At 50.9% G+C, this 13,188-nt stretch overlaps 1 protein-coding gene across 4 annotated transcripts in view; it reads left to right on the forward strand.

Annotated features, from left to right (window-relative positions):
• Nucleotides 1-738: 738 nt before the first annotated feature.
• NSD1 (nuclear receptor binding SET domain protein 1) overlaps nucleotides 739-13,188 on the forward strand; it is a 176,466-nt gene continuing 164,016 nt past the window's right edge. The window contains exons 1-4 of one of the 4 annotated variants that reach the window (XM_025387636.1): nucleotides 3,209-3,273; nucleotides 4,014-4,103; nucleotides 4,693-4,716; nucleotides 9,702-9,751. Coding sequence is in view for 3 of the 4 variants with exons in the window: in XM_025387633.1 (XP_025243418.1) it covers nucleotides 3,177-4,103 (927 nt within the window). In the remaining variant the exon portion in view is untranslated. Of the gene's footprint in view, nucleotides 1,238-1,855; nucleotides 2,034-2,302; nucleotides 2,320-3,159; nucleotides 4,104-4,692; nucleotides 4,717-9,701; nucleotides 9,752-13,188 lie in introns of those variants that run through there. The other 3 variants (XM_025387635.1, XM_025387634.1, XM_025387633.1) reach the window with 3 other exon arrangements.

The raw sequence follows: 13,188 nt of genomic DNA on the forward strand, positions 1-13,188 counted from the left end.
GCGCCCTAGGGACTAGGTAACTTCTGAGGTGAGCTTCTTGGTGGGGATCAAGCCCAGGGGGCGACGGAGTCCGGGCTGGGGGAAGGGTCCGAGGAGCTGGAGTCGCAAGTTCAGGCCCAGCTCTGGCTCCCCGTCCTGCCCTTCCGCTGTCTTGGGGGATTGGACGCCACGCGGCCGCGCTAGGGTCGGTGCTGCGGGCCCGGTGCAGGATGCAGGCCGTGAGGCCCCAGGCCGAGGGCTGCGCCAGCCGGCTTGTCCCGGCCAGCCGGGCGGTCCCGTGTGCCGGCGCAGTTCCGCTGGGGTCCAGATGCCCGGCCCTCAGGGGCGAGGCGCGCGCTCCCCGGGGAACCGGGCTGCGGAGCAGTCGGCCCGCGCTGGGCGGCGGTGGCACGAGAGGGCCATCTGCCTGGGTGCCGAGAACTGCAACGTCCGCGGTGCGAGGCGCGGCCCGTCCCGGCCCCCAGCCCGGCGCGCACGCACATACCCACGCCGGCCGGCGCCCGCTGCCCGAGCCCCCGTGCCAGGCCCAGACCCTGACTAGGCGCGGGAGGCGGTGCAGGGACTAGAGAACCCCCTCCCCGGGCGTTCCCCTCGCCCCGCCCGAGGCTGCGAGGACCCTTGGGCTCGGGGGTGGTGAGGGAGCTTCGTCCCGGCTGGGCCCGCGCTGGGGACTCGGCCTCCCTGGGCGGGGGCCGCACGGCTGCAGGCCGAGGTGCGGGCGCGCTGTCAGGCTGCAGCCCGGCTCCGTGCGGGGGTGGGCTCAGCGCTGGGGTCGCCTGGCTTCGTTCTCGCGCGGAGGCCGCGGCCGGCCGAGCAGTGCCCGGGCGGGTAACCCGACCCGGCTCCCCGGAGCCGTTCACCCCGCACGGCCGGGCAGGGGGAGGGAGAGGGATGGGGGGAGGGGGAAGGGAAGGGGTGGTGGGTGAGGGGCTGTGGGCACCGCAAGGCCGAGTCCCCGGCCCGTCTGCGCTGCTGTAGGGCGGCTGCCCGCGGCACCCGGGACGATCCAGCCTCTGCCTCGCGGGCGTCGAGCCTGAGACAGGAGGGAGCCCTGGGGCTGCACAGGCTTGGCTCAGGGAGGCAGACCCGAGCTGCTGCCTCCATTTTGTTTCCTGCTCAGCTTGGTCTGTGGTGGTGGTGGTGGTGTGGGTTTGGGGTGCGGCCGGGTAGGGGGGTTCACCTGCGGCTGCGTCTGCTCGGGGCCTGAGGCCTCGAAGACCCCAGCCCAAGCCCCCAGGTGAGCCCTGCGGCAGGAGGGGGGTTGCCTTGGCCTCGGGCCGAACCCAGCGGGCTGAGGGCAGGTGCCCAGTGGATGGGGAGCCTGGGCTGTAACCTAAGATGGAGGCCGGGACTGACGCGGGCCCGAGCGGGGCTGGTGGGGCGATCGGACAGGCCTCAGCCGGGCCAGGTGCCGCCTGGGTTGGGGTTCGAGACGCGTAGGGTGCGGGAACCGTGTGCGGCTCGAGGCCAGCGCTGTGCCCCGAGGTAGGTGAGGGGATCGGAATGCCACCCACGACGCCCGCAGGCCCCGACACTCCAAGGAGGCGCGCGAGGCCCCTGGGGAGCCCGCCTCAGGCCCCGCCCGGGCAGCCGGGCCGGCCCGTAGGCCCCGGCCGCCAGCGGGCGCGCAGGGGGAGGGGAGGGGGCGGCAGCGGCAGCTCCGCTGATTGGGCGGCGCGCTCGCAAGCCCGACTTCACCCGCCCTGAACCCCGAAGAGTGAGGCAAGGGAACGCGCGCGCTGTGGGGGAAGGGGTGCGCGCGCACTCGGGGCCCAGCCGCACGCGGGCCGGCGCGAGGCGCTCGGTCGCACGCGCCGCCGCGGGGGCGCGCGCGGTGGGGGTGTGAGGAGGAGGAGGCGGCGGCGGAATAGGCCGGGGCAGGTCGCGCTCGCTGCCTTCTCCCCTGAAGAGAGACGCGGGGGGAGGGGGGTGCGGCGAGCGGCCCCGCTCTCTCCCCACCGCTCCGCTCGCACCCCAGTGTAATGAGGGTCACCCCCTCCCCCCAGCTGGCCCGGGAGGGGGCGCGGGGCACGGTAACTAGTGCGCTGGGGTGGGCGGCGGGCAGGCGCGAGGAGGAGGAAGGGAGGAGGTGGCCGGGCCGGGAAGATGGTGGTGGCCGTGAGGTGAGGGGCTCCGAGGAGGGCCGGGCGCGGTGCGGGGTTGGTGGCCGGCGGTGCTGCAGCCGCCGGCCCCCTCCCCCTCTGCCATCACTACCAGCCGGGCTCGGGCCTAGCTGGCCGGGCTGCCGCGAACTTCCTCCCGGCGCGGCCCGTGCCCCGCCGGCCGCCCGCGAACACCTCGGCCTCAGCCTCCCCTCAGGTAGCAGGCTGCGGGGCGCGGGGCCGGCTGCCCTCCCGCAGCAAACTTTGCTTGCTGCTGAATATTGATGAGAGCGATCGGCTCGGCTGGGAGGTGCTGCCGCCGCTGCGGGAAGGAGCGCGGCCCGGGCAGGCGGCGGCGGCGTCGGCAGCAGCCATGTTTTTCAGGCTGTAGCAGCTGCTGCTGCCCTGACTGGGCTTCGCCGGCCGCCTCGGTTTCTCCCTCTGCCGCGTCCCGGCCTCTGGGCCCTGCAGCTGCGGACCCCAGCAGGCCTGCATTCAGGAAGGCGAGCTCTGGGGTGCACCCGCCTCGGCCGGCTCGCCTGCGGCCTGCGCACCGCGGCTGCAAAGGCTCCGGCGCTGGCTGGGCGCAGGGTGCAGCGCTATTGTGACCGCTGCGCCCGAGCCAGCCAGGAAGGGGGGGTACCTTTTTGTGCAGGGTCCAGGAGCCCCCCTCGGACCCCGCAGCCTATTTGCCTTTGAGAGATCCAGTTGCTCGACCCCTGGCGAGGGAGGGGGAGGACGATTCCTGTTTGAGAATTGGGAATTTTGACTGGCAGAAGGGTTTTAATTTTAGTTCAGCCCAAGGTCCACCAGTCTGCAGAGGAGGAAAAAGAGACGGGCTGTTTCTATGGGCAGGATCGGCCCAGCTTCGGGAAAATGGAGTTTTCAGAGGCTCCCCGAGGCCATTTTTTCATCTCCAGTCGGGGGAACTTTTTCTGGCCATAGAAGTGCAGCGGAGTGGCATGGAGGCCACTAGGCCTTGAAGTGGCTGCCATTTTGAAGAGTCGAGTCAGATGGCCTATTAACTCAGATTAATTGCTGTGCTTTTGGATTCCAGGTTGATGCCGGCCCAGGATGGATCAGACCTGTGAACTACCCAGAAGAAATTGTCTGCTGCCCTTTTCCAATCCAGTGAATTTAGATGCCCCTGAAGACAAGGACAGCCCTTTCGGTAATGGTCAATCCAATTTTTCTGAGCCACTTAATGGGTGTACTATGCAGTTATCGACTGTCAGTGGAACATCCCAAAATGCTTATGGACAAGATTCTCCATCTTGTTACATTCCACTGCGGAGACTACAGGATTTGGCCTCCATGATCAATGTAGAGTATTTAAATGGGTCTGCTGATGGATCAGAATCCTTTCAAGACCCTGAAAAAAGTGATTCAAGAGCTCAGACGCCAATTGTTTGCACTTCTCTGAGTCCTGGTGGTCCTACAGCACTTGCTATGAAACAGGAACTCTCTTGTAATAACTCCCCTGAACTCCAGGTAAAAGTAACAAAGACTATCAAGAATGGCTTTCTGCACTTTGAGAATTTTACTTGTGTGGACGATGCAGATGTAGATTCTGAAATGGACCCAGAACAGCCAGTCACAGAGGATGAGAGTATAGAGGAGATCTTTGAGGAAACTCAGACCAATGCCACCTGCAATTATGAGACTAAATCAGAGAATGGTGTAAAAGTGGCCATGGGAAGTGAACAAGACAGCACACCAGAGAGTAGACACGGTGCAGTCAAATCGCCATTCTTGCCATTAGCTCCTCAGACTGAAACACAGAAAAATAAGCAAAGAAATGAAGTGGACGGCAGCAATGAAAAAGCAGCCCTTCTCCCAGCCCCCTTTTCACTAGGAGATACAAACATTACAATAGAAGAGCAATTAAACTCAATAAATTTATCTTTTCAGGATGATCCAGATTCCAGTACCAGTACATTAGGAAACATGCTAGAATTACCTGGAACTTCATCATCATCTACTTCACAGGAATTGCCATTTGTAAGCAGTTTTTGGTACAACTTAAATATATACGTATATGTATATATACAGGCCACTTAAAGAGAAACTTGTAACAAATTTGTTTTTGGTTGCTTATCAGTTCACAGCTGAAATCCTATTGCTAATCATAAGCTTTTGGGCAGAATTTTACTTTGATTTTTAAATTCATCTCTGGTATGAGTTTGGTTATTTTAAGCTTTTTACAAATAACTCTTCATTGAGAGTAGGCTAATGCTTTTAAAGGCATTTGATTGAGTTCTGATTTAATTTCTCAAGATGGAGATATACATATGATTAAGAAAAAAAAGAGAAGATGGGTTTTGGCCTGCCAGCACCATGAGTGCAGGTGAACCAATTTAGTGCTTGGAGTTCTGTTGCTGTATGTAGCAGATTATTTTTTACTTGATGACTTGACTCTTCAGGTTGAAGGGCATTTTGAACACAGATTAAAGTGACTAAGGTGAGGTTTTTTTGGACATTGTCAAAATCTAAATTAGGCTAGTTTTTCTGAACTATCTGTTGTGAAGGTATAGCATCCTGTGCTTTTGATGAGTGCCACCATCGTCTCTTTTTTTTTTTTTTTTTTGAGATGGAGTCTCACTCTGTCGCCCAGGCTAGAGTGCAGTGGTTGCTCACTGCAACCTATACCTCTTGGGTTCAAGCGATTCTCCTACCTCACCCTCCCAAGTAGCTGGGATTACTGGTACCCATCACCACACCTGGCTAATTTTTGTATCACCATTAGTTCTTGAACTTTTTCTAGTTTTGTTTTATTTTATTTTAACAGAACCGTAACTAAGAAAAAGTTTTATATTAATTTATTGTTTAGAGACTGGCCTTGCCATGTTGCCCAGGCTGGCGTCGGAACTCCTGGGCTCATTCAATCCTCCTGCATCAGCTAGAACTACAGTAGTTTCAGATTTTGAAGTGTGTATGTGTATGTGTGATACATATTCTGTGTGTATAGAAATGGAGAGTATCTTATTTGAGTTGCTGTTTTCAGTAATGTTGTCAAGTATTGTTAGAGGGTGATAAATGATAACATTTGTTTTTATTTGAGCTTATGCAGAATTTCTTGACTTCTAGCTAAATGATCAGTTCACTTCTCTTAGCCTCAATTCTATTGCCGTTAAATTCCAAAAGTACTTGATTGCTATAAGATTCCTTCAGCTTTAAATATTAATATTTGATATTGATTTTGTTTCTGCCCAAACACATTGTTTGGTTACCGCCGGTAATGTACCAAAGATAAATTTTTTTTGGCCAAAAAATGTTTCAGAGATACCACATTAAGTTTTTATAAGAAAAACTTTTATGGTATGTTGTTATTCTGAGTTCATTAAACATTCACTTTACCTTATTCCCTGCTGTTCTTTAAAGTTACAGAGGGAGAATGTGGGTGTGTCACTTTTGTTTCTGTTGATTCTTATCTTAATTGTGCCTTAGTACTCCTTGGTTTCTTGGGCAATTGCAGATTTTGAAAAATTTGCTTTAGTGGTTATCTTGAGTCTGAATTGTCCTAGGGTGGGTAGGCTGTTTTGAAAACTTATTGGCAGCCCAGAAATCCTTTTTCTTGAGTTCACGTTGAAATTTATTATATATATCGTTTTGTCTTTGTTTTTGCACATAAATTTAAATCTGACAATGGAGATAGATGTTTCTCTAGAAGCATACAAATAGAATTGTAAACCTGTTTCTCATCAAAGATGTTAGTGGAGTATTGGTTCTATTAAACAAAAAAAAAATGAAGGCTGGGCGTGGTGGCCCACGCCTGTAATCCCATCACTTTGGGAGGCTGAGGTGGGCAGATCACCTGAGGTCGGGAGTTTGAGACCAGCCTGGCCAACATGGTGAAACTCTGTCTCTACAAAAATACAAAAATTAGCCGGGTGTGATGGTGGGCAACTGAAATCCCAGCTACTTGAGAGACTGAAGCATGAGAATCGCTTGAACCCGGGAGGCAGAGGTTGCAGTGAGCTGAGATTGCACCATTGCACTCCATACTGGGCAACAAGAGCGAAACTCTGTCTCAAAAAAAAAAAAGACAATAAAAAAACTGAAAATATTGGAGCCTTTAGATAGTAGCTTACGTGTCTGAAATGGGAGTTAGCAAATGCACAAATGTAGGAGTTTTTTTTTCGGGGAGAAATTGAAATTGCTCAAAGACTTTATGAGCTTGAAGAAGCAAGTATGTAAGTTTACTTATTTTTATTTTTTTGAGACAGAGTCTTGCTATCGCCCAGGTTGGAGTGTCGTGGCGCGATCTAGGCTCACTTCAACCGCCTCCTCCTGTGTTCAAGTGATTCTCCCGCCTCAGCCTCCCGAGTAGCTGGGACTACAGGTGTGCACCACCACACCCGACTAATTTTTGTGTTTTTATTGGAGACGAGGTTTCACCATGTTGGCCAGGCTGGTCTCGATCTCCTGACCTCAGGTGATCCACCCACCTTGGCCTCCCAAAGTGCTGGGATTACAGCCGTGAGCCACTGTACCCATCCCCTAATTTATTATTTTAGGAATTTGGTTCAGAGTTGTGATTGAAATCTATTGCATTTATTTTTGCCTTTGATATTTTTAGACTGAGGACTTTTTTTTTTTTTTGGGTCAAAGTTTCTCTCTTGTCACCCAGGCTGGAGTACAAGGCATGATCTTGGCTTACTGCAACCTCTGCCTTCTGGGTTCAAGTGATTCTCCTGCCTCAGCCTTCCCAGTAGCTGGGATTACAGGTGTGCACCACACACCCAGCTAATTTTTGTATTTTTAGTAGAGATGGGGTTTCACCATGTTGGCCCGGTCAACTCCTGACCTCAGGTGATCCACCCACCTCAGCCTGGCAAAGTGCTGAGGTGTGAGCCATGGAACCCGTTCTTAGACTGAGGACTTAAAAAGTGAGGTCAGGGTGGGCGTGGTGGCTCACGCCTGTAATCCCAGCACTTTGGGAGGCTGAGGCGGGGAGATCACCTGAGATGAGGATTTCAAGACGAAACACCGTCTCTACTAAAAATACAAAAAATTAGCTAGGCATACTGGCGGGAGCCTGTAATCTCAGCTACTCGGGAGGCTGAGGCAGGAGAATCGCTTGAACCCGGGAGGCTGAGGTTGCAGTGAGCCGAGATTGCCCCATTGCATTCCAGCCTGGGCGACAGGAGCGAAACTACCTCTCAAGGAAAAAAAAAGCCATCCTGGCCAACATGGTGAAACCTCGTCTCTACAAAAAATACAAAAGTTAGCCGGGTATGGTGGCGGATGCCTGTAGTCCCAGCTGCTCGGGAGGTTGAGGCAGGAGGATCACTTGAACCTGGGAGGTGGAGGTTGCAGTGAGCTGAGATTGCGCCACTGCACTCCAACCTGGCGAGAGGGAGACTCCATCTCAAAAAAAAAAAACAAAAAAACAAAAAAAACAGTCAATCTTAGAATGCAAAGTTAGGTAAGCAATAAGGCTTCAGAAAAGTGTAATTAAAAATAACTCTTCTATGTAGTCATATAATATTAACGTAGTCAAGCTGTTCACAGTTGATTTAAGTTATTGATGCAGTAGGTATAGTTACTATGCTGGGAATTTTAGAAAGTCCGTAGCAAATTGCTATTTGTCTCTTTTTGTCTGTAATCTTGGCTGGGTTTGGTGGCTAACACCTGTAATTCTAGCAAGTTGGGAAGCCAAGACGAAAGGATTGCTTAGGGCCCAGAGTTCGAGACTAGACTGGGCAACATACTGAGATCCTGTCTCTACACTCAGTTGGATGTGGTGGTATTCTTGTAGTCCCAGCTACCCAGGAGGCTGAGGCAGTAGTAGGATTGCTTGAGCCCAGAAGTTTGAGACTGCAGTGAGCCATGATCACGCCACTGCATTCCAGCCTAGGCAGCAGAGCAAGATCCTGTCAAAAAAAAAAAAAGGAGAAAATTCTCTTGGCAGTGGGTAAGAGTAGTTTTTAAGGTTGTAGATTTCCTGTCTAGAATTAGAGAAAGAAGGGTCATATTTTCAGTTATTTTGTGTATCTACCTCTAAGTGGACTGTTTGCCTCTTGTCAGTTTACCATCATGTGCTCTTATTTTCTCTGCATATAGTGAAGTGAAGTGATTGTCATTACAATTTGTAATTCTAAGCTGGTACTTTAATTGGGTTGATAATTTCTTTTTTTTTTTTTTTTGGAGACGGAGTCTCACTCTGTTGCCCAGGCTGGAGTGCAGTGGCCGGATCTCAGCTCACTGCAAGCTCCGCCTCCTGGGTTTACGCCATTCTCCTGCCTCAGCTTCCCGAGTAGCTGGGACTACAGGCGCCCGCCACCTCGCCTGGCTAGTTTTTTGTATTTTTTAGTAGAGATGGGGTTTCACCGTGTTAGCCAGGATGGTCTCGATCTCCTGACCTTGTGATCCGCCCGTCTTGGCCTCCCAAAGTGCTGGGATTACAGGCTTGAGCCACCGCGCCCGGCCTGGGTTGATGTTTTCTAATTCTTCCCAGTGTACAAAGGCTTTGTGCTTTGTTGTTATTGTTGTTGAGACAGGCTTGGTGCTTTAGATGTGGAGAATTAAATGAGGGTGGCATTTTCAGAGGATACTTGTTGGAGATTGCTTGGGTAGGATGGATGTAGTCAGGTAATGGGGCCTAGAAATTCAGACTGAAGCATTTGGTGTTGATGTGAAGCATTTGGTGTTGAGAGATTTTAGCTGAGAAGTGATGTAAAATCTGTTTGGAAGACTTTGACTAGGGGAAATTAGAAGCAAGGTTAGGATGTAGGTGTCTGTTGCAATAGTAATTAAGACTTAAGAATCGGCCCAGTCACTTTGGGAGGCCGAGGCGGGTGGATCACAAGGTCAGGAGATCGAGACTATCCTGGCTAACATGGTGAAACCCCGTCTCTACTAAAAATACAAAAAACTAGCCGGGCGCGGTAGTGGGCGCCTGTAGTCCCAGCTACTTGGGAGGCTGAGGCGGGAGAATGGCGTGAACCCGGGGGGCGGAGCTTGCAGTGAGCCGAGATCGCGCCACTGCACTCCAGCCTGGGAGACACAGTGAGACTCCGTCTCAAAAAAAAAAAAAAAAAAAAAAAAAGAATCGGCCCAGTGGCATGTATTTGTAGTCCTAGCTACTCCGGAGGCCGAGGCAGGAGGATCGCTTGAGGCTGCAACGCGCTATGTATGATTGTGCCTGTGAATAGCCACTGCACTCCAGCCTTGGCAACATAACGAGATTCTCTTAACAAAAAAAAAAACAAAAAAAACATGAGCACAGTCCAGTACTCGAAAGAAGGGGTAAATCTAAAAGATTATTTCAAATGGAGAAAATTGGCAGCTCTTTTGGGGATACCTGACCTGGAGGCAGATTGGAGTCTGGATTTGAGGAATGGAGAGAGATGAGGTTAGATAATGTCTAAGGCTTATAGTTTTGCTGCCTGAGACAAAAATGATTCCTCAGAGGTTCCTTCCTCTTTTCTACCCGTCATCCCACAATTTTCTATTCCCTCCTTAGGTATCTTGGAAGAAAATTGATCTTTCCACACCTGAGGTTCTGCACTCTATCCGACTGCCTCCTTGCTGGATGACCTTTTCTTGTTGGTTTGTTTTTGTTTTTTTGAGACAGAGTCTCGCTCTGCCACTCAGGCTGGAGTGCAGTGGGGTGATCTTGGCTCACTGCAACCTCCACCTCCCAGGTTCAAGCAATTCTCTGCCTCAGCCTCCGGAGTAGCTGGGATTACAGGCGCCCACCACCACAACCGGCTAACTTTTGTATTTTTAGTAGAGATGGGGTTTCACCATCTTGGCCAGGCTGGTCTTGAACTCCTGACCTCGTGATCCACCCGCCTCGGCCTCCCAAAGTACTGGGATTACAGGCATGAACCACCGCGCCCAGCCTTTTTTTTTTTTTTTTTTTTTAAGATGGATTCTTGCTCTGTTGCCCAGGCTGGAGTGCAGTGGCGTGATCTCAGCTCACTGCAACCTCCACCTCCCGGGTTCAAGCGATTCTTGTGCCTCAGCCTCCCAAGTAGCTGGGATTGCAGGCGCCCTCCACCATGCCTGGGTAATTTTTGTATTTTTAGTAGAGACAAGGTTTCACCATGTTGGCCAGGCTGGTCTCGAACCCCTGACCTCAAGTGATCCACCTGCCTCAGCCTTTCAAAGTGCTGGAATTACAGGTGTGAGCCACCACGACCTGCATACCACTTTTAAAATAGTCCTTTTTTGAGTGCTTATTCTCTTTTTCTTCCTCTTTCTCTGCAGTCTCATCCACTTTCTTTTTTTTTTTTTTTTTTTTTTTTGAGACGGAGTCTCGCTCTGTCGCCCAGGCTGGAGTGCAGTGGCCGGATCTCTGCTCACTGCAAGCTCCGCCTCCCGGGTTTACGCCATTCTCCTGCCTCAGCCTCCCGAGTAGCTGGGACTACAGGCGCCCACCACCTCGCCCGGCTAGTTTTTTGTATTTTTTAGTAGAGAGGGGGTTTCACCGTGTTAGCCAGGATGGTCATCCACTTTCATTGATTGTGCTGCTACTCTACTCTATAATACTCTCTTCTGAACTGACTTCAAACCAAGAAATTCTAATTGTCAACTGAGCTGCTCCTCTACCTTGTGTCATATTCACCTAAAATGTAATATTATTTCCTTTTTTTTTTTTTCCTTTGGACAGGGTCTTTCTCTGTCACCTAGGCTGGAGTGCAGTGGTGCCGTCTCGGCTCACTGCAGCCTCTGCCTTCTGGGTTCAAGTGATTCTCCTGCCTCAGCCTCCTAAGTAGCTGGGACTACAGGCGCCCACCACCATGCCTGGCTAATTTTTGTATTTTTAGTAGAGACAGGGCTTTGCCATGTTGGCAATGCTGGTCTCAAACTCCTGACCTCAAGTGATCCGCTTGCCTCCGCCTCCCAAAGTGCTGGGATAACAGGCATGAGCCACTGCGCCCAGCCTATTATTTTCATTTTGAACCCATCTCTTTTGTTTTGTTTTGTTTTTTTTTTTTTTTTTTTGAGACGGAGTCTCACTGTGTCTCCCAGGCTGGAGTGCAGTGGCGTGATCTCGGCTCACTGCAAGCTCCGCCCCCCGGGTTCACGCCATTCTCCCGCCTCAGCCTCCCAAGTAGCTGGGACTACAGGCGCCCGCTACCGCGCCCGGCTAGGTTTTTGTATTTTTAGTAGAGACGGGGTTTCACCATGTTAGCCAGGATAGTCTCGATCTCCTGACCTTGTGATCCACCCGCCTCGGCCTCCCAAAGTGCTGGGATTACAGGCTTAAGCCACCGCGCCCGGCCTGAACCCATCTCTTTTATTGCCAAATCCGCATTTACTTCTGTGTTCATGATGACATCATTATCCTGTTCTTCTCAAAGCTGGAAACTTTGCAGTCACTTATTCATTTAAATGATTAAAATACAATTGAATACCTCTTGAGCCAGGCACTGCCAGTATAATAAAAAATAAAAAAATTTGAAAAAGGAAAGAGATAGTCTGCTTTTAAAGAACTTCACTGTGTGGCAAAAACTAGCGTAAACAATGACAATACAGAATACTAAGTGGTCTGGTAGGTGTTATGTATGCAATACGTTGAGAGTGTGAAGGAAGGCATGCCTAGAATAATCAGGGAGGACTTCACAGAGTGGTTATTTATAGTTTGAGCAGAGACATACCAGTAAGAGGGAATAGCATATGCAAGTGGCCAGAAATCCTTGGCTAGCTATCTGGGAAGAGTGGGGTTGTCAGCAGATAAAGGTATAAAGATAGGCTTATATGCCGTGCTGTATAGTTAAATGTTTTTACTATTACAAAATTTTACAGATGCCCTCAGTTTCTCCCTTTATTCATTTTTCTATGGCATCTTTATTGTTGGTCTTCATTTAGTCTTTCCTTCCAGTCTATCCTATATAAAATTACTTCCTGCTTCCAAAATGAGAAATATTGGGTCTCTACTTAAATTTATAACTTAAATGACGCACACCTCATTTTCTAAACAAATAAAGCCCAAATTCAGTGTCCTTTTTGATAGGATCCTGTCCTGACCTTTCCAAATCTTATGCTAGAGCCTTGTGTACCCTGAGTTCAGCCAAACTGAACTCTTTTTTTTTTTTTTTTTTTTTTTTTGAGACGGAGTCTCGCTCTGCCGCCCAGGCTGGAGTGCAGTGGCCAGATCTCGGCTCACTGCAAGCACCGCCTCCCGGGTTTACGCCATTCTCCTGCCTCAGCCTCCCGAGTAGCGGGGACTACAGGCGCCCGCCACCTCGCCCGGCTAGTTTTTTGTATTTTTAGTAGAGACGGGGTTTCACCGTGTTAGCCAGGATGGTCTTGATCTCCTGACCTCGTGATCCGCCCGTCTCGGCCTCCCAAAGTGCTGGGATTACAGGCTTGAGCCACCGCGCCCGGCCTAGTTTTTTGTATTTTTTAGTAGAGACGGGGTTTCACCGTGTCAGCCAGGATGGTCTCGATCTCCTGACCTCGTGATCCGCCCGTCTCGGCCTCCCAAAGTGCTGGGATTACAGGCTTGAGCCACCGCGCCCGGCCCAAACTGAACTCTTAATGGTCCCTTGCTCCATACTCTCCCCTTGCTCATGCCTTTATTCTCCTGGTCTGATTCATCTTTGCATCTTAACAGCATATAACATGGTGCCTTCTTTTTACTGGGGACATATCGAGTTAATGAATGAATCATGCTATTACAGAGGTACAGTTTGGGAAGGGGAGTGAGTACATTTTAGCTAGGAATCCTTATGAGCGGATTGTCAGCCTTCATCATTTTCAGTGGACCAAATTTCTAAAACTTTACAGGTTGGTTGGTTTTTCTTTTTTCATTTCCTCATGTACTCAATTTCTAAGGCTTTTTGAATTTGAGCGTCTTAATATCTCATGCATTAATTTTTTTCTCCATTCTCAACTTTCACTCTCCTAATTAAGGATAATAATTTTTTTTTTTTTTTTGAGATGGTGTCTTGCTCTGTTGCACAGGTTGGAGGGCAGTGGTGCGATCTTGGCTCACTGCAATCTCCGTCTCCCGTGTTCAAACGATTTTGCTGCCTCAGCCTCCTGAGTAGCTGGGATTACAGATGGGGTTTCACCATGTTGGTTAGGCTGGTCTTGAACTGCTGACCTTGTGATCCGCCTGCCTCAGCCT

This window comes from Theropithecus gelada, chromosome 6 (genome assembly GCF_003255815.1).
Source record: "Theropithecus gelada isolate Dixy chromosome 6, Tgel_1.0, whole genome shotgun sequence".
NCBI classification, from domain to species: Eukaryota; Metazoa; Chordata; class Mammalia; order Primates; family Cercopithecidae; genus Theropithecus; species Theropithecus gelada.